The sequence below is a fragment of the Pelophylax lessonae genome (genome assembly GCF_965119305.1).
Source record: "Pelophylax lessonae genome assembly, chromosome: 1".
NCBI classification, from domain to species: Eukaryota; Metazoa; Chordata; class Amphibia; order Anura; family Ranidae; genus Pelophylax; species Pelophylax lessonae.
This window is the reverse complement of record NC_138768.1, coordinates 141,342,452-141,363,964: the sequence shown is the minus strand read 5'-3', so window position 1 is coordinate 141,363,964 and position 21,513 is coordinate 141,342,452. Positions and strand designations below refer to the sequence as shown.

Below are 21,513 nucleotides of genomic sequence, written 5' to 3'. Positions count from 1 at the left end.
CACAGCGGGAGTGGATCACCAGCGGCGCGTCCCAGGACCCTGAAGTGCAAATTCACATACCAGTTCGTGATTTTGCACAGGAGAGCTGCCTTATATGTACTATATACTATACGGCGGCAAGTGGTTAAGAAGTGAAAGGTATTTGGTACAACACAGACCCTCCCTGGATCAGGACGTCGCTCCATACTGAATAATAGAGCCAGGAGGAAAATGGTCAGAGAAGCTACCAAGAGGCCCACAGCAAATCTAAAGCAGTTGCAGGAATTTATGACAAAGAGTAGTCATTCTGTGCACGTGACAACAATATCACAAATTCTCCACAAATGTAGCTTGTAAGGGAGGTTTGCAAGAAAAAAAGGCAACTCCTCACAAAAGGCCAAATACAGTCACGACTGAGCCTTGCCAAAACGCACTTTGAAGATTCTGAGGCCTGGTCAGATGAGACTAAAATTTAATCATTTGGCCTCAACACCAAACACCATGTCTGAGGGAAATCCAATACCAGTTCACCATCCAAAATAACATCATTCCTACAGTAAAGCATGGAGGTGGTAATATCCAGTTATGGGGATGTTTCTCTGCAGCAGGGACTGGAGCACTTGTCATGATCGAAGGAAAAATGGATGAGGCAAAATAACGTCAAAGTCTGAGGAAAATCTGCTGCCCTCTGCCAGAAAGTTGTCATTGGGAGGAAGGTTTACCTTCTAACATGACAATGACCCAAAGCACGAAGCAAAAATGACCACACAGTGGTTGAAGCAGAAAAAGGTGAATGTCTTTGCATGGCCTAGTAAGACCTAGACCTAGCCAGACTTAAGGCTGCATTCACATGTCAGCGTTTGGGTCGCGGGCAGAACCGCCGCGGTTCCGCCCGCGATCCGGAGATTATTGCAAATCGCGGGACGCCTAGCGTTGCCCGTTGATTTGCAATAGCCCCCCAAACGCAGAGCGATGTTGCCGCGATTTCCGCCTGCCGAATCGTGGCAACATCGCACAAACAAAATCGCGGGACGCAATACGCTCCAAAGAAGCTCTTGTACTTCTTTGGAGCGTATTGCGTTCCCGCGATTTTGTTTGCACGATGTTGCCGCGATTCGGCTGGCGGAAATCGCGGCAACATCGCTCGGCGTTTGGGGGGCTATTGCAAATCAATGGGCAACGCTAGGCGTCCCGCGATTTGCAATAAATCTCCGGATCGCGGGCGGAACCGCGGCGGTTCTGCCCGTGATCCATACGCTAAGATGTGAACGGAGCCTAAAGCAGCATTTTCACCGTGAAACATGTCTGGGATTTTTGGGAATTTCTAGCTGATAACTCCCCCAGGTGTAGGAAAGCTAACAGAGGAACATTAACTCCCCACCAGGCTGACTAGTATTTATTACGAGTCTCATTGTTCTCAATTTTATATGTGCTTTCTCTGTAATTTGTCGATTTTGTATTGTAAATAAAATTCTGATATATTTTACATATGTTTTAAGTCTGTTTAACTGCCCAGGGACAGTACTATGAAAATCCCCTTTTCCTGCCCCTAGCTTTCCTGGGTTTTATTTTTTTTTTTGTTCAACATTGAAAATCTGTGGAATGACTTGAAGACTGCAGTCCACAAACGGTCACCATCAAATGTAACTGAACTTGAGTTCTGCAAAGAGTGTTCAAATATTGCAAAGTTGAGATGTCCAAAGTTAGTAGAGACAACTCCCAACAGACTAAAGGTTGTAATTAAAGCAAAAAGTGGTTCAACAAAATACTGACACAATGGGGAGATCCTTTTTCCAACTCAGTGATTCTGTCCGACATGTCGGTGTTCTATCTTTCACTTGGATGTTATAAAATACAGATGGATAAAACAAAAAATGTGTCTTCGTTTCAGGCTGCAAAGCAACAAAATGTGATTATTTTAAAGGGGGGGGGGGGGTGATTATTTTCTATACCCACTGTATGTGTGTCATATCATTTGTCATTCTACACATATGGTTCAAAGACAATGAATGACACTACCTATAAATGTTCAGCACAACAGATAGTGAAACCCATGTTCTGGTCATACATTTTCTACCAGAGTTATAAGACAGCTGGTTCTGATAAAAAAATATTTACATAAAATCTTAGATTAAAACAAGCATCTAACTACTTGTTGGTTGACATTTACCTTCAGCTCCAGGATGTTTAAGTAAGGAACCAGCCACCAATACAGTAGGTGGAGGAGAGTTAAGTGTACCAGCTGCCTGGGCATGCACCAAAGGTGGAGTGGTAGAATAAAACTCAGAGGGGACATTGGGGTTTGGACTAGGAGAAGTTGGGCTCATCATCCTCTCAATAGCCTGCACTAAAGGAAGGAAAAAAAAAAATGGAAAAACATATCGGGAATCACTAGCTGAGAAGCAATGGAAAAAAATAGTTGACCACAAGGACAGACAGAAGTCAGGACAAAAGGATTTCTATCTAAACACCCAACTAAGAAAACATACAGAGGTTTGTGGATCAGGAGCACACAAGATGTGAACAATTTCCCTGGTAGATTGGCTCATTATTTTTTCAAGGGTTATTTAAGGAAACTCCAGTCAAAATTCAAAATCTGTAATGTTTTATGGGAATTTTCTGGTGGCCCAGGGGTGTATCATGAAATCAGTGGGCCGAGTGCAGGATCAAAAGTTGGACCTAGGCATGGAGAAAAGGTAAAAAGCGGTGCAGCAGTGAAGAGTGGGTGTGGTTTAAATTGCACTGAATATTGGGCGTGACCTAAAGAGAGGGTGTGGTTAACTAGTGTCTGAGACGACATACATAGTGCAGAATGTGGTAATGTTAAATAGGGAATGTACAGAGCGGAGTGTATGGAGGTGGGTAATATGTGCTGGGAAAGGAGTGCGGAGTGTACGGCGGTGGGTAGTATGTGCAGGGCGAGGAGTGCTGAGTGTACGGCGGTGGGTAGTATGTGCAGGGCGAGGAGTGCGGAGTGTACGGTGGTGGGTAGTATGTACAGGGCGAGGAGTGCAGAGTGTACGGTGGTGGGTAGTATGTGCAGGGCGAGGAGTGCTGAGTGTACGGCGGTGGGTAGTATGTGCAGGGCGAGGAGTGCTGAGTGTACGGTGGTGGGTAGTATGTGCAGGGCGAGGAGTGCGGAGTGTACGGCGGTGGGTAGTATGTGCAGGGCGAGGAGTGCGGAGTGTACGGCGGTAGGTAGTATGTGCAGGGCGAGGAGTGCGGAGTGTACGTGGTGGGTAGTATGTGCAGGGCGAGGAGTGCGGAGTGTATGGCGGTGGGTAGAATGTGCAGGAAGAGGAGTGCAGGGCATATGGAGGTGGGTAGAATGTGCAGGGGAGAGCAGTGCGGAGTGTATGGCGGTGGGTAGTATGTGCAGGGAGAGGAGTGCGGAGTGTATGGCGGTGGGTAGTATGTGCAGGGAGAGGAGTGCGGAGTATATGGCGGTGGGTAGTATGTGCAGGGAGAGGAGTGCAGATGGTGAGAAAGTATATGGTCTCAAGTCATTGCTTTAGCATTACAGAGGCCACTGGGCAGTGGCATGCATAGATCATCATATGCTGGCTATAAGCACACAGCAGCAGTACTGGCCTCCCACCACCCTGCAGACACTGCTCTCATCCCCTCCCTGCCATCTCAATCCCCCTCCTCAAATTCTTACACACAAGTCCCTTCTGACAGCTTACAAAACCCCACCAAATTTCCTCTCCCCACATTTGCCTGTCACTAAATACACACAGCGCTGTATACATACAGCAAGTTGATACACCGCCGACCTGGATTCTCCCTCCACCTCTTTCAGAATGAATGCCTGTAACTGGCATCCCTCCTGGCAGGAACTTGAGCAATGAGTTCCCATCAAGCCAGCACTTTTCAGCCTCCACACCGTAGTAGAGCTGCATGATTCTGGCAAAAATTAGAATCCCGATTTTTTTGCTTAGAAACAAGATCACAATTCTCAAAAATCTTTATTTTAAATATAGATATAGACATAGATAGATAGCATATATATATATATATATATATATATATATATATTTTTTTTTTTTTTTTCTGGACTATTTGAAATAAATATGTGACTAGGATTCCTTAACCCCCCCCCCCCCCATCATGGATTACCTCTGGGTACTGCTGGCTGGTCTGTACTGTTTGGTGGGTACTGCTGGTGGTGGGTACTGCTGTGGGTACTGTTGGTGGTGGGTACAGCTGTGGGTACTGTTGGTTGGTGGGTACTGCTGGCGAAGTGTGAGGAGCGGCGTGGAGCCGATGCTTCCTGTAGCTCAGCTCTCCTCTGTCTCCTCTCACAGGCTGAAGTGCATTTGATATCACCCCGCCTGACAGAACGGAGCCGGAACTATACAGGAAGCATCGGCTCCGTTCTGTCAGCTGAGCTCTGACACAGACAGCCGGGATATCGCCGGGTGTCAGCCAGACATCCCAAGTCTCTGGCATGCGGGCTGCAGCTGTTGCATCAACATTCGGGATTGAGATCATAGGGGGGAGGTGAATCGAGATCGCGATTCCTATACGAATCCGATTAATCATGCAGCTCTACCCTGTAGACATCTTTTTACAGGCACCGCTGGACCTGCCAATTCTTTTGTTCAATGGTAAATGGCAATTGTGCTCCATGGTTCCAGGCAGTGAGCACAGGGCTCACTAGAGGACGTTGGGCCCTCAGGCCACCCTCATTAAGTCTGTTTCTGATTGTTTTGTCAGAGACATTCACACCAGTGGCCTGCTGGAGGTCATTTTTTGTAGGGCTCTGGCAGTGCTCATCATGTTCCTCTTTGCACAAAGGAGCAGATACCAGTCCTGCTGATGGGTTAAGAACCTTCTACGGCCCTGTACAGCTCTAGAGTAACTGCCTGTCTCCTGGAATCTCCTCCATGCTCTTGAGACTCTGCTGGGAGATACAGCAAACTTTCTGGCAATGGCGCATATTGATGTGCCATCCTGGAGGAGTTATACTGTCTGTGAAACCTCTATAGGGTCCAGGTATCGCCTCATGCTACCAGTAGTGAAAAAAATGTCAGAAAAGATGAATAGAGAAAAAAACGTCAGTGGTCTCCACCTGTAAAACCATTCCTGTTTTGGAGGTAGTCTTATTGTAGCCCATCTAGTTCACCTGTTAATTTCATTTCATTAACACCAAAGCAGGCGAAACAACCCCTTCTGCTGCTTAACTGACCAGATCAATTTCCCAGGAGTTTAATAGACTTAATGCTATACTCTGATAAAAAAAGTGTTCCTTTAATTTTTTTGAGCAGTGTGTATTCACTGTCACCCCCCCCCCCTTCCTTATCTCCACACACCCCATTCAGCAGCCCTGCTGATAAAGTAAACCTCTCACTGCTCCCAGCACATACCTGCAATCACTGGACACAGCAGAGGAAGTCTTCCTTCACAGACTTGGTTTTCAGCTGACAGATGCATAATGAAAACTTTACTAAAGCCTGTGAAGGAAGACTTCTTCTGTGTCCAGTCATCACACATAGTGCAGGGGGCACTCAGGAGCAGGGAGCAGTCACACTACTGACTAGCTGTTAGAGCTACACGATTCTGGATAAAATGAGAATCGTGATTTTTTTTCTGCTTAGAATAAAGATTACCATTCTCGGCGTAACATCTTTCGCATACAAAAAAATTTGGCTAACTTTACTGTTTATTCCCAGTACAGACCCCATAGTAAGCCCCCTACCAGTACAGACCCCATAGTAAGCACCCTCCCAGTACAGACCCCACAGTAAGCCCCCTCCCAGTACAGACCCCACAGTAAGCCCCCTCCCAGTACAGACCCCACAGTAAGCCCCCTCCCAGTACAGACCCCACAGTAAGCCCCCTCCCAGTAAGCCCCCTCCCAGTACAGACCCCACAGTAAGCCCCCTCCCAGTACAGACCCCACAGTAAGCCCCCTCCCAGTACAGACCCCACAGTAAGCACCCTCCCAGTACAGACCCCACAGTAAGCACCCTCCCAGTACAGACCCCACAGTAAGCACCCTCCCAGTACAGACCCCACAGTAAGCACCCTCCCAGTACAGACCCCACAGTAAGCACCCTCCCAGTACAGACCCCACAGTAAGCATCCTCCCAGTACAGACCCCACAGTAAGCACCCTCCCACCTAGTACAGACTTAGTAAGCCCCCCCTCCCTGCAGCCAGTCAGTAGGAAAGACCCTAGAACTCGTATGTAGGACTGTGCCCACCCACTCATGTCCCAGGAGCTGACTGCTGGTAACATAAAGAAAGCCATGTGCACTCACTTGTTGGGCCCCCTCATTGAACTTCTGCAGGCTGAAGTCCTGGTCCAAGAAGGTCCGGATAAGGAGTATGTAGACTCTTGTTCTCATCCAGATGAAGGGATTGGGGAGGCTGGCGCTGCTTGCTGTACTCCTGCCTGATACATCGCTGCTCCGCTGCAGCCAGGGGCAGGAATGGGAGCCGCATGGGCTGAGCTCGGTCCCCTCAGACTCAAGCAGGACACTCGGAGCGCCGTCCACACATCCTTTGCACCTACTAATCCGTCCCCGGGAAACACAGGACTCAGCTGAAAGGGGCCGCTTACTACTAGGAGCCCGGGGAAGGGGATTTCACCCGGCCGGCAATGCTTCAAGCGGCGCTGCGGCCGGCCAGGGTGCGTGTGACGTCACGTGTAGATGCCTTTCACACACGTCGACGATTTTTTGTAGTCGACTACGTCGACGCGTCGTGGCAGCCCTAATTATATATATATATATAAAGTGTTTGGGGGTTCTAAGTAATTTTCTAGCAAAAAATACGGATTTTAACTTGTAAGCAACAAGTGTCAGAAAAAGGCTTAGTCTTTAAAGTGGTGTTCCCCCCCAAAAATTAAAAGTTAGCAGCTACGCATACTGTAGATGCTGACTTTTAAAATTAGGAAACTTACCTGTGCTGGATTCCAGCGATGTCGGCACCGCAGTCAATGTTTCCATCGGCTGTCGCCGCCATTTCCAGGAAGGGAACCCGGCAGTTAAGCCTTGCGGCTTCACGGACGGGTCCCTACTGCACGTGCGCGAAGCGCGCTGCGCTCTCTTACTGGCCCAGAAGCAGAGGAAGGAGGAGGGAGGAGGGGCGAACTTCTAATGTACCACGCCGCAGCGAGGTCCGACGGAAGTGGGGACAGGGTACCTGTCAAAAACAGGTACCCACTGCCCCTCCGCCCCCCCCCCCCCCGAAAAGGTGCCAATTGTGGCAGCGGAGGGGGAGACAGATAAGCGGTAGTGCCACTTTTGAGTGGAAATCTGCTTTAAGAGGTTAAACTGCCCTCACTTACAGACAGAAGTTTATTTCTTTGATCTAAAAGAACAAAATGATACATTGTAAAACATTGTTTTTATATTTATCTCCCAACCTTAGCAATGTTGATATACATTTGCCAGAGGCTCTTTTTTTTGACAGCTGTGAGTAAGCAGAGAACAGCTCTGTATGAATCGAGGAAATGCCATTTTAAGATTGGGGGTGGATTGAGATTGCAATGGGGGTGGATTGAGATTGCAATTTTTTAATGATTAATCATGCAGCTCTACAAGCTGTAAGCATACAGCATGGCATTTCCAACTAAGCACTGCCCCCTGGAACTATAATCCTAGCATCGGAAAAGCTCTAGCTGCCTCCACCTGTGAGCCAAAAATAAAGTCCACTTATGCTACCACCTCTCAGGCCCTTCAAATTGAAATTATGCAGCCCAAGGAAATGTTATGGGCCAATTTTTACTTACCCCATGTGTACAATGTGTCAGGGCACAGTGGGCCCTCCTACCCTGGGGGAGCGTGTTCACTGTACACATGGATGATATGCCACGAGTCCTCTGGCTCAGCGTGGAATCTGTCTGTTTATGGAGAGTGGACACAGGCACTGCCAGCTCTCTATGAGCTGTCGGATGCAAATGAACCGCCTGTCCATCTACACCTGACTGCCATTCGATTCAATAAACTGATTGGGAACGGATCCCCATCCGTCCGTAAGTGGATCAGATTGGATGTTGGCGGGTGTAAACTGACACGTCCGTTTACTCCTGCCGCTCCATAGATAAGGAATGGTCAGATCGGGTCCGCCTGAAAAACTGACAGGCGGACCTGATCTTAAATTTTCTTCTCAGAACACCGCTACAGATCGATCAAGTATTGGGAAAGGTTGCACCCAGCAAGAGTATCCCAGCGTTCCCCATCAGTTCCACACTGTCTTCCAACTACAGGAACTTTTAAGTACTTTCTGACAGATGTATTATTCAAATAATGCAAGGGGGTTAACTATGGATTCTGATTACTAAATATAAATATAGCTACATTAAATTGGTTCCTAACCTTCAGTAAAAGATACTTTCATACCTCATGTAGTATACAATTTTTGCTACAATAATTTACAGTACAAAGCCAATTTAATCACAATTATTGTCATGTATGATCAAAATGTAAGCTCTTATATTACAGTGAATTCATCATGCCATATCATGATGTATTGACATACGTAAAAGACAAACGTACCGTTTGAACAGGTTGTGTGCTAAGCAACACACCGCCCCCCTGACTGCAACCAACCTGGTCTGATAATGACCTTCATCCTCAGTCAAAAGATCTTCCCTGTGAGACTCCCCTGAATGCCCAACAGTCTTGCTTATGAAAACGTCCCCTCTGCCTGCGCATGCCACAGCCTTTTCATTACTATGGGGAGCTGTAATAATGGCGCTCTGCAGTGCTCCTACCCACACATAGCTTTCACCATAGCAATGAATGGGGTCACAGCCTGCATGAGCATATTGAAAAGGACCCGAAGAAAATATTTTCAGAACCACCACTTTTGGGGCAGGACCACGTGGTGAAGATCACTTAAAAGGACAACTTATACTAAATGTGCAGTTGTCCCTTAACATCCAATAGCAACTTTAAGGGATTACTGTACAATATACACTACACGCTGTGCTGGGTTACGAGGTAAAAAAAAAAGTCAATGAGCCAATCAGTATGGGAAAAGTTAGTGGAAAACCAACAGGTATCAGAAGGCACACGAACTACAGTACTAAGAACCGATAAGCCACAAAAAAAGTGTTAATGAGAAGCAGTGTCCTGCAGAGAGAGAGTAGCAGTAAAATACCAGTAAGTCATGCTTCTAACCTCTAGTGATGAAGCTGTAGCAAATCACACAGACTCTTGCTTCTTTTTCCAAGTACTGCAGTTTACACTTCTGATTGCAACAGACTGAGCAGAAAACCTGGAAAAATAAAACCAGAAATATAAAAACTTACTGCACAAGGCTATATATGACCATAGACTACAGAACGCTGATACAGCAGAGAATTAGGGTCAAATCTCTTTTGGCCTTACTTCTCCTGTGGGTCACAGACTGCACTTCATTCTACACTCCTGTGACCTGCTAAAGCCTGCTGTCGGCTGACACCACTCAGGACAGATCCTGACTTTAACGCCGGGACACACCCAGATGCCTGACCATCAGCTGGCTCAGTGTCTCAGCAGGCCGCTGGGAGACTGAGCCAGCTGCTCCTGCCCCCTCCACAGCCTGGCGATCCATTAAATGCTGGAGGGGCAGAGCAGAGAGCCAGTGACTGACAGGCACCAGCTCTCTGCTCACTGAAGACTGAGAACTGAGCAGTCAGCTGTCTTTGATCGCTCAGTTCTCAGTCTTAGAGCCGGCAGGTGACAGATACAAGACTGGACTGATGCTGCATCCAGCTATGTGATATTAAATAGTTTGCTTTTTTCAATTCCCATACTTTTGAATACAATTGAATTTTCATACATTCCAGGTGTATCAAAACTAAAAAGGTGTGCAATGTCTTACAGTTCTTTTTATGTAGAAAGCAGCCATTGCCTGGGTAAAACAGCCTGTCCCCTTCCATCATGTTGCAGAGAAAGACCCTTGCACTTTGTGTGGAAGCAGGGATCTCTTTGCAGAGGTCTAACACGATTATTACTGAGACGGATTTGCTGCTTGGAGAGCTAGAAGTCTGAATCAGCAGGGGGCATGCAGGAACCTCTGCATAGGGAGAGCAAGTGTACATCTCTGCAGCATGCTGGAAGGTGAAAGGCTTTTCTTCTCAGGCAGCAGCTGCTTTCTAAAGAAAAAGAACTTCATGGCTTTGCACACCTTTTGTTTTGATGCACCTGGAACATAATTAGCCGATTTAAACAAAGTTAATTTGGGCTGTAAGTGCCGGTTCACACTAGGGCGACCTGTGAGGCGACCTGGTCGCCTCACAGGTCGCCGCAGGTAGCCTCCCATAGGGAAGCTACGGACCCGTTCTAATAGGAGCGACACAAGTCGCTCCGACCTAGAAAAAGGGCCTGGAGCCTCTTTGGGGCGACCAGGAGGCGACCGCCATAGACTTCAATGTTATGAAGTCCGTGGCGGCCGCTCCAAAGTCGTGGCGCGCTGCTCGCGCGATCTCGGAGGTCACCCCTGCAAGTAGCGTCGCGGTAATGTGAACCGGCGCTAAAGCAGATCTGCAGCCTTTATTTTCATTTAACCACTTCCGAACTACCCACCGCATATATACTGCGGCAGGGCGGCCCGGCTGCACAAAATCACGTACACGTACGTGATTTTGGGCACGCGATCTGGGGTACGCTGCCAGAGCCCCGCTCCCGCTGTTGTCAGGGAGTAAAAGAGAAATCTTGTGTTTCAGCTAAATTAAGCTCCACTCCCCCACAGTTAAAAAGCACTTTCTAGGAGCACACTTAATCCCTTGATCGGGCCCTGTGTTAACCTCTTCCATGCCAGTGTCATTTATACAGTGACAGTGCATTTTATCTTTTTAGCACTTATCACGGTATTGGTGTCATTGGTCCCAAAAAAGTGTCACTTAGTGTCAGATTTGTAGATTTGTCCACCGCAATGTCGCAGTCCCACAAAACCAAAATCACTGTTCGCCGCCAAAACAATAAAAAGTCCCTATATCTATCCCCTAGTTTGTAGACCCTATAACTTTTGCGCAAACCAATCAAAATACACGTATTGGGATTTTTTACCAAAAATGTGTAGCAGAATACATATTGGCCTAAATGAATGAAGGCATTAAGATTTTTTACATTTTTGTATTGGGTATGTTTTATAGCAGGATGTAAAAAATATTGTTTGTTTTTTTTTTTTTTTTTAAATTGTGGGTCTTCTTTTGCAAAAAAAAAAAAAAAAAAACCCACAGAGGTGATCAAATACCACCAAAAGAAAGCTCTATTTGTGGGGGGGGGGGGGGGGGGACAATTTCATTTGGGAACAGCGTCGCAGGACCGCGCAATTGTCAGTTAAAGCAACGCAGTGCCGAATTGCAAAAAGTGGGCTGTTTAGGAAGGGGGTAAAGCCTTCCAGAACTGAAGTGGTTAAACAGTGTGGCAAATTTTTAGGAACCCCATCAGGATTTTATAGCCAACTCTGTAATTACTGTGGAGTATCTCTATGTGGTTACAGAGACACCAAGTCCCGGTTCACATACTGTATATGCGATGCGGGATCCAGCGTAGGTTTCCGCATCGCATGTCACCTGCCAGCAGTTCACACTGACATCTGCGAACCGCTGGGCATGTCAATGCAAAGTTCATGACACCCCCAGATCAGTTCGCAGTGTGAACTGCCAAACAGTAGTGCGAATCACATGCGATGCTTAACATCGCACCAGTGTGAACCCAGCCTAAAGGTTGCCATAAAACGTACAATTTTTTTTATCCATTTTCTTTTTGATTTACCTACAATTATGCAGTGCAAGGGCCTGTCTGATTGCACAGACATTGAAAGTGTTTCAGTTTTACCTCATATTACATGGTTATGGTAAATCTAAGCCCTGGTTCACACCAGTTCGGCTTTGAAATCATGCTACTTCAACGTAATTTCAAAGCTGCACAACAGTGCGATTTGCACTGCTGATTTTATTGCAGCTTGCGACTTAATTTAACAGACATTTTTGCAAGTCGGAATGCAAATGTCTAAACGTAGTGCAGGTACCTTTTTCATAATCGCTGCGACATGATTCGCAGCGATATGAATGATTCCATTGCTGGCAATGGAGTGCGATTTGTCATGTGACTTGACTTTTCCAAAATCGCATGACAAGTCTTACCGGTGTGAATGGGGATAAAGGAACATTGTTCAAGAAAATTGTATTATGTAGGGCAAGCCTAGGTAATCAAAAGTCCTTCAACAGGGGCACAGTCAGCAAATAAAAAATGTAATTCTAAAAGTAGAGTGAGAACCTCATTCAAGTTTTAATTGCCATCTCTATTTCCTCCAGAGTGTTTATCACACATTCTGAAATCTTCACGACAGCAACAAAGATAGTAATAAAAACCCAGCAGATTATAGAACTTCCCCACACAAACGAAAGTAGAGTTTTAGGGCCGCTTTACACCACAATTTCTCCTTTTGGATGGTTTCTACATATGCTTTTTTTATGGTGATTTCCGATGCATTTTCCCCTCTTTTCTTTATCTCAGTTGGAGGGTGTGCATTTCCGTGTGTTTTTTGGTGAATTCTGTCCCGTTTCAGACGCATTCTGTACAGAAAAAATGCAACATGTTCTACTTTTGTTGACTGCATGGGAATACACTGCACTGGTGTGCACTAGGGCCAATAGAATCCATGTTAAACAACGTGCATGTGGTTTTGATGCAGAATAAAAAAAAAAAAAAAAAACTCACTGGACTGCATCTGGTGTGAACCAGCCCAAATTATATTATATTTATATATATATATATATATATATATATATATATATATATATATATATATATATATATATATATATATATATATATATATAAGCATCCTTTGCTGAAGTCCTTTTAAAACTACAGGCTCCTGGATGTTATGCTGAGCCACTGATTAGAAACAGGTGTGCTGGTAAGAAAAGAGAGCAATGGCTGTAGTCCTTAACCCTCCTCTTATGTTAGAATTCTGTTACTATCCATGATGTTAGGGTCGGTTTTGACCCGTGTTTTAAATCAGCCATAAAATACCCTCTGAATAATCATTTATCATCAAATTTGTTTCTTGCCTCTTGGTTACCTTGTTAGGCTTCTTCATCCTTGAAAAGATTGGTTTTAATATTTTTGGTGTGACCCCTAGACCTTTCTTTTGATAGAATACCTCTCATTTTCAAATTTAAAAAATGGTAAAATAAAGTCAGCAACTCTGAAATGTATTGGTCCTATGTTTCTTCACTTTATTTAGAGAAGCAGACAAGCAGGAAAAGAGATAGGCCCCTCCCTAACTACAACTCACAGGGTTGAGAGGGGATTGGCTGTCACTGTTACTAAGCAGAGAGAGTGTTTATGATTTCAGTTTTGGAACTTATTGGTGTCCTAAAATCCTATATTATAACTGGGTCAGAATTGACCCTAACACCATGAACGTCTTAATTTTCACCACAGTATTTTATAATTTAGTGAAAAGGATTCTTTTTCTATTACATTGTTTAAATAGAGGTTCCCGACAAAGTAAAAAAATCTTGATGCAATAAACAAATTTATGTGATACTTATAGACATTCAAAACCTGAAAACGGGTCGGTTCTGACCCTAACATAAGAGGAGGGTTAATCTGCATACTTGTTCTTGAAAAGGATCAGCATGACAGCCAGGCAACTAGAACTTTCCGAATGAGAAATTAGCAGCTGCAGTCACCCTGTCTCTCTCAGGAAACGCTTCTATTAGGAGCCCAGGGTAGATATTCCTTAGAATGAAAATAAAAAAAAAAATAAATAAAAAAAAAAAAAAAACATGCCGACTGAGTTTGTGAACATGATGCACACTGGGCATTGGCCCAGCTTTTCTGAATGCTTTTCTCCTGGCAGGAGAAAAGCAGCATTAAAAATGTGCCTAAAGCCACATTTTGCAAACGCATTTAGGCATTCATTCATTTAATTGGCCAGAATGGAAGGACATTAAGGACTCATGCACACTGGACGTTATAAAAACGCCAGTAGCTTTGCAGTGAGTTTTTCAGCGTTTTTTAGCATTGGCGTTTTTCAGCATTTGACGTTTTTAGCTAAAAATCACCTCTGCTATCTTAGTAACTCTGACTTTCCCACAATGCAATGCTTGCCAGAATTGCATCGCATGGGTGTTCACACCCATGTGATAAGATTTAGGTGCAGGGAAAAAAGGGTCCTACAACATTTTGGTGCAAATGTGGACAGTTTTCCCCTGCATCAAAAATCGCATTGCATGGGTCTGAACACTCATGTGATGCAATTCTGTAAAGCTCACTGCATTTTGAAATCTGTTTCAGGGTGTAGTTCATGGAACATTAAGCCCCTGTTCACACTGGGCAGATCGCATGCCAAATCAGAGCCTATTGCCGACAAACGTCACTACTTTTGGTGACTTCAGGGTGATCTAAATAGACATCTGTGCATTATAACCTGTACAGATGTCTGTAAAATCACCCCGAAGTCGCATGGACATGCGAGTTTGAAATTGTGCGTGTTCAACTGAATGATTTCAAACCCGCCCTCAGTGTGAACCGGTGCCGTTGCCGGCAATAGGCTCCAATTCGACATTCCTTTTCATAATCAAATCGCATGACAAATCAGCACAATGTCAACAGGGCTTCATGTTCCATGAAGGATACCCCGAAACAGATTGCAAAATGCAGTGCGCTTGCCAGAATCGCATTCCATGGGTGTTCACACCCATGCAATGCAATTAGGTGTGGAGAAAAAAAAAATCGGGTCCTACAACATTTTGGTGCAAATGTGATGCAATTTGAGCCATACAAATTACCATATTTATCGGCGTATAACACGGGCCGGCGTATAACACGCACCTAAATTTTAGGGCAGCTTTAAACTCAGAACTTTTTTTTTTTTACCAGTGTCCTTAAATGCCGCCTCGCCAGTGCAGTGCCCATACATGCAGCCTCACCAGCGCCCATAATTGCAGCCTTGCCATCGCCAGTGCCCATACATGCAGCCTTTGCCAGTGCCCATACATGCAGCCTTTGCCAGTGCCCATACATGCAGCCTCGCCAGCGCCACTATACACATCACTAAAAATCTCCATAAAGCAGTGCCGAGAGGTAGACGTCGGCATAGGGGATTGACGTCGGCGCCGCCCGCCCCCTTCTACCTCTCGGCACTGCTTTATGGAGATTTTTTTTTTTTTATATCGGCGTATAACACGCACAGCTACTTTTTCCTCCATTTTTAGGAGGAAAAAGTGCGTGTTATACGCCGATAAATACGGTATATGGCTCAAATTGCATCGAACAGACATCACATGTAATGTGCACAGGAATGCGGTGCAAATCACATGCGGTGTTAAGCAGGCACCAGTGTGAACCCAGGCTATGTTCCATGACCGACACATCGAAACAGAATCCAGGCCTAAAAAAAAAAAAAAAAAAAAAGCAATGGAATCAAAAACGTCAAACAGCAGTTACAAGCGTTTTTTGGCCTTTATCAGCGTTTATTGGCATTTGACGGAGCGTTTTTACAGCTGAAAAACGCCACTAGTTTTCGGAGGGTTTTTTTACAGCCAAAAACTGCTGATAACAGCCTGTGTGTGCATGGACACATAGGATAACATGCTGGGGAGTTTATTGGCTGTGGAAAAAAACGTCTGACGCCAAAAACAGCAGCTGTAAAACGTCCTGTGTGCATGAGGCCTGAGGCACAAAAAAAAAAAAAAAAAAAAAAGTATTACATGCTGTTCATACGCCACTCAGTCACTATGACATTCATTTTCTAGATAGAAGGAACAATATGAATTAAACAGTGTGTGTTTAGTATCACTTTAAAAGTGGTGTTTTTCATGCCCAGTGTGCATGAGGTCTTTGAGCTGTAAATAGCTGCCCTTAAATGTATCCAGTGCCGATGTAAAGCCCTATTGAACTTTCAGTTTACATTAGCTAAATACAGTGCATTGCGAAAGTATTCGGCCCCCTTGAACTTTTCGACCTTTTGCCACATTTCAGGCTTCAAACAAAAGATATAAAACTAATTTTTTTGAAGAATCAACAACAAGTGGGACACAATCATGAAGTGGAATGAAATTTATTGGATATTTCAAACTTTGTTAACAATTAAAAAACTGAAAATTTGGGCGTGCAAAATTATTCAGCCCCTTTCCTTTCAGTGCAGCAAACTCTCTCCAGAAGTTCAGTGAGGACCTCTGAATGATCCAATGTTGACCTAAATGACTAATGATGATAAATAGAATACACTTGTGTGTAATCAAGTCTCCGTATAAATGCACCTGCACTGTGATAGTCTCAGAGGTCCGTTTAAAGCGCAGAGAGCATCATGAAGAACAAGGAACACACCAGGCAGGTCGGAGATACTGTTGTGAAGAAGTTTAAAGCCGGATTTGGATACAAAAAGATTTCCCAAGCTTTAAACATCCCAAGGAGCACTGTGCAAGCGATAATATTGAAATGGAAGGAGTATCAGACCACTGCAAATCTACAAAGACCTGGCCGTCCCTCTAAACTTTCAGCTCATACAAGGAGAAGACTGATCAGGGATGCAGCCAAGAGGCCCATGATCACTCTGGATGAACTGCAGAGATCTACATCTGAGGTGGGAGACTCTGTCCATAGGACAACAATCAGTCGTATACTGAACAAATCTGGCCTTTATGGAAGTGTGGCAAGAAGAAAGCCATTTCTTAAAGATATCCATAAAAAGTGTAGTTTAAAGGTTGCCACAAGCCACCTGGGAGACACACCAAACATGTGGAAGAAGGTGCTCTGGTCAGATGAAACCAAAATCAAACTTTTTGGCAACAATGCAAAACCTTATGTTTGGCGTAAAAGCAACACAGCTCATCACCCTGAACACACCATCCCCACTGTCAAACATGGTGGTGGCAGCATCATGGTTTGGGCCTGCTTTTCTTCAGCAGGGACAGGGAAGATGGTTAAAATTGATGGTAAGATGGATGGAGCCAAATACAGGACCATTCTGGAAGAAAACCTGATGGAGTCTGCAAAAGACCTGGGACAGGGACGGAGATTTTTCTTCCAACAAGACAATGATCCAAAACATAAAGCAAAATCTACAATGGAATGGTTCACAAATAAACATATCCAGGTGTTAGAATGGCCAAGTCAAAGTCCAGACCTGAATCCAATCGAGAATCTGTGGAAAGAACTGAAAATTGCTGTTCACAAACGCTCTCCATCCAACCTCACTGAGCTCGAGCTGTTTTGCAAGGAGGAATGGGCAAAAATGTCAGTCTCTCGATGTGCAAATAAGACATACCCCAAGCGACCTACAGCTGTAATCGCAGCAAAAGGTGGCGCTACAAAGTATTAACTCAAGGGGGCTGAATAATTTTACACACCCAATTTTTCAGTTTTTTATTTGTTAAAAAAGTTTGAAATATCCAATAAATTTCGTTCCACTTCATGATTGTGTCCCATTTGTTGTTGATTCTTCAAAAAAAATTACAGTTTTAGATCTTTATGTTTGAAGCCTGAAATGTGACAAAAGGTCGAAAAGTTCAAGGGGGCCGAATACTTTCGCAATGCACTGTACATTCCAATTCCATCAAAACAAAAAGGTTTGCAAAGTCTTCTCATTCGGTTTTCTTTCAAAATCGGTCACAGCTCGAGTAAAAAGCCTGTTCCGTGCCACAATGGTGCAAAGAAGTGCCCTTGCTCTCTGTGTGGAAAGCGGAGGTCTCTCTGCAGTGGTTTGCTGGTTTCATAAGGGCAGACGAGACCTCTGCAATGAGACGATTGCTTCCCCACAGGAAGCACAGGTCTCCCTCTGCAGCTGCTGCCATGACACAGGCTTTTTTTTGCTAAGGCTGTGGCTGCTTTAGTAATAAAATGAGCTGCAAGACAATGAACACCTTTTCTTTTCATCCACCCAGAAAGTATTTAGCGGATTTAAAAAGTGAGTTTAATTGGGCTTCAAGGTGTGTTCTGTGCGCATTTAGTGCACTGCATTCAAAACACACTGCCTTTGCCATCTGCTGCAGGTGAAAATATATTAACGCCACCCCAAACGTAGATCACAAACAATGCATTTGCGGACACTAGATTGCAATTAGGCGCAGCACAATTTCTGTGCAAAATGATTGCACAGAGCAGGTAAGTATAGGCATGTTTTTTTTTTTTTTTTTTAAACAAAAAAAAAAAAAAAACAAGGGTTTACAACCCCTTTAAAGCTTTTATTAACCTTAAAAGAAAAAAAAAATGTATATTATATATATATATATTTTATATACTATATCCTGTTCTCTTAAAGCATGATATACAGCACAGTGCTTGTGCTGTGTAATTTGGCCCTTTGTATTACCTACAATACCTGGCTGACCCTGCCTGGCTACATCCTCCCCTCTGGATACTGACTATGGTATACCATGGCTGCTGAGCCCTGACACCGTGTATAAATGTGGTAGTAGTGCGCTGCCACCTATTGGTAAAAACAAGGAAATTACAGGATGTAGCTGCTGCAATCACCAAATGTGTTCCCACATTCGCAATAAATCAGGCCCTCCAGATGAAGCCATGTGCGTTGGTGGCGTAACGTGTAGAGGTTGAGTCTGGCGGCAGAAGTTTTCACTGGATCACGTGAGAAGCCGGATTTTATTACATGCTTGTTTTTCATTTTATGAAGTGGGTTCTGTGCGGTTTTGTTGAGCTTAATAACCCAGGTACTGCACTATTGGTGGCTGTTTTTTCTGTTTGTTGCCTATGACATATGTGTGAGCTGTGTGGAGCCATCTTGGAGATTGAACTCCACTGTTCTTAAAGGAACCTGAACACCAAAGTTTGGTCAAAGATTGATCTGTGCTTATGCTTTGTTGACCCTTAGGGGTCTATAATAAGGGAGAGCTTGCACTTCACCTGGTGAAAGGAGCACGAGTGGAAAACTGTCATTACACTGTGGTGTCATCTTTATGAAGCACCTTATCAAATAGAGACTTTTAGATTGCACAAGCTATATGCACCTTTATTATTTATTCCATTGGCCTTTTTGCATTATAGGCTTGTTTATAAAAATAAGCCGTTCTTGACCAGTTTTCAGAGAGCCGATCGCCGCTCACATGAACTGCTGCCTCTCTCCTCCTCCCCTCCTCCTGACTGCCGTCAGCAGGGACTCCTCGGCTCCGCCTGCTTCAGCTATCAGACATGGAGAGGAGAGAGCTGGCAGGTCACATGAGCGGCGATCGGTGCTCTGAAAACTGGTAAAGAATGGCGTATTTTTATAAAACACAGGGACACACAGGATTATTAAACAGACAGGATGGTATAAAGTGGCTTAACTATTTTAGGATCTACTATAACTAAATTTTTTTGCACCTTTTTGTTCAGATGTAGAAATAGTGACATTACTGAACTGACATTATTTGTATGCATCTTTGAGTCTGCATTGGACAATTTAATACACTCAAACCAGGCCATCTTACCTTTCCACAAGCTCTACAATGATGTCTCCGCTTTGTAAAAGTGAACTTAATGCTGCAATTCATACAATTTGGAGCCACAGAGTCGGGGATCCAGGTTGGTTGTCTCTGGCCAGGTGCCTGGTTCTCTCCTGTCCCATCTTCAGGTTTCCCTAATACCTCCACACTGAGCTCAGGGCTCTCATCAGACTCCACATTCATTGTTTTTTTCAGAATGCTGCTGCCAGGTATTGGCGACACAGCATGAGAAGGCGAGTTGCACGGACTGCCTTCTTCAGCTGTCTGTTCAGTTAGATTTCCTTCTACGTCCCTGTTGTTCAGTTTACCTGGCCGGCTTATAGCCAGTGTATTTGGTGGATGATGAAACAACTGCTTGGGCCTTGCACCTCCAATGGGTGAGGGCACACTAGCACCTGGAAGAGCTCCTTGATCCTGAGTTGGATGTGGTGAATCAACTTTATTAAGTGCGGGATCCACAGTGCTGCAGACTGCACTGTCCTCAATCTCATTTTGATCCGTCTTCAAAGACTGCAGTCCATTATTCAAAGTTTCAGTGCAAGACCCGCTTGAGACTGCTTCAGCAAAATCAGAGACTTGGAAACTTCCCACAGGACTTTCTTTACTTAGAGTTAAACCTTCCTCACAAAGAAAAGCATCAAGTTCAGCATCTGTTATATATGTGTCACCTAACAATAGGCCATTAGGATCAGTTAGCAAATTGTGACTCATGAAATCTGATAATACCGCATCTCCAAACTCACTGCTGTGAACAGGATCCGGGCCTGGCTCAGGTGCAACGCTCAATTTTTCTACTACAGGCAATTCAGGTTGTTGTGGCAAAACTTCCTCCTGTATTAACCCTTCATCCGGTACAGAAGGCCCTTTGGCTGCAGGTGACAGATGTGCCAGCTGCAAAGACTTCTCTTCACCAATGACCTCCAGGCTTGCTGCTGATACAGTCATGGGTTCGTCTTCAAATGTTTGGCTTTCCAACATAGTATTCTTGTGCTCATGAAGCAGCTCATTGCTGCCTTTTGTCCTGGAGTCTACCATAACAGAGCTTAAAGAGTCTGCTGGCTTTTCTCCACTGCAGGCAGATACAGATGACATAACAGACATGTCATCATTGCACTCTGAGGTCACCATGCTTTTAGCTGTAGATGGCCCTGAAGGTGACCTTTCACTTTGAACGTCATCTAAAGCACCAGAATTGACAACATGTTGAGTTGTTGACATTGTGACTTCCTGACTTGCTACTTGAGGAAATTCCACATTGTTTAGAGCATACACCACGTCTACGTGGTGCTCTTTTGACACAAAAGCAATCTGATCTTCTGTTAATGCCTCATAGGACATATCGTCACTTACATATCCATCTGTGCTTGAAGAACTTGAGCTGGTACTGGAGTCACTGGTGGATGCAGTATCAGAATGTTCTCCTACCTCACCCAACACTGGGGTAAGACCTGAGTGAACAGGAAGAGTAGCGCTGCTTGCTTTAGCACTTACATCAATAGGATTAGCTTCACTCAATGGCAGCCAGTTTGAAGTGATAGGGACAAGATCTCCAACATCTGCTTCTTCATTTTGTAATACAGTGGAGGTATTTGAAGGAGGACTAGCAAAAAAACTTGGGTCAGAAAGCAACTCAAGGTCGGAAACCACATTTGCACTAGACTGGGCAGAATCTGGAATCAGTGACTCACTGCTACTTGCTGCATGAAGTAAACTTCCCGTGTCACTAATGAGATCACATATAGGAACACTACTCCTCCCAGTATTGGACTCATTCTCCGTGGATGTTCCTCCATCCACACAGGATAAGAGATCTGGGCCTGTCACACTTTTGTCACTACATGAGACCGGAGCCCCTGGTTTTAACTCCAGCTCAGATTTCTCTGGGCATTCAGACAGAGAGAGTTGAGGACTGCTTTCACACGGCTCCTTCCCAGGACTTGGGTAATCTGGTTGCAGGTAGAAATCGTGCTGCTCTGGGTTAAAGGGCTCTGCACGTGGCTGGTAGCTTTCCAGTTCATCTGTGGGAAAACAGGAAGGGATCAAATCTCTCTCTTAAAACTGTACCATATTCCTACACACATAGAAAAGCTTGAAAACATACTGTAGGAACCTGGGTAAAATTGTAGAGCATGC

General features: G+C 44.7%; 1 protein-coding gene across 1 annotated transcript in view; it reads right to left on the bottom strand.

Annotated features, from left to right (window-relative positions):
* Nucleotides 1-21,513, bottom strand: part of ZFYVE16 (zinc finger FYVE-type containing 16) — a 126,911-nt gene that overhangs the window by 91,931 nt on the left and 13,467 nt on the right. Inside the window, exons 3-5 of the mRNA XM_082269089.1 lie at nucleotides 19,366-21,398; nucleotides 9,113-9,209; nucleotides 2,150-2,326 (exon numbers count right to left, since the gene is read on the bottom strand). Coding sequence (XP_082125215.1) covers nucleotides 2,150-2,326; nucleotides 9,113-9,209; nucleotides 19,366-21,398 — 2,307 coding nt within the window. The remainder of the gene's footprint in view (nucleotides 1-2,149; nucleotides 2,327-9,112; nucleotides 9,210-19,365; nucleotides 21,399-21,513) is intronic.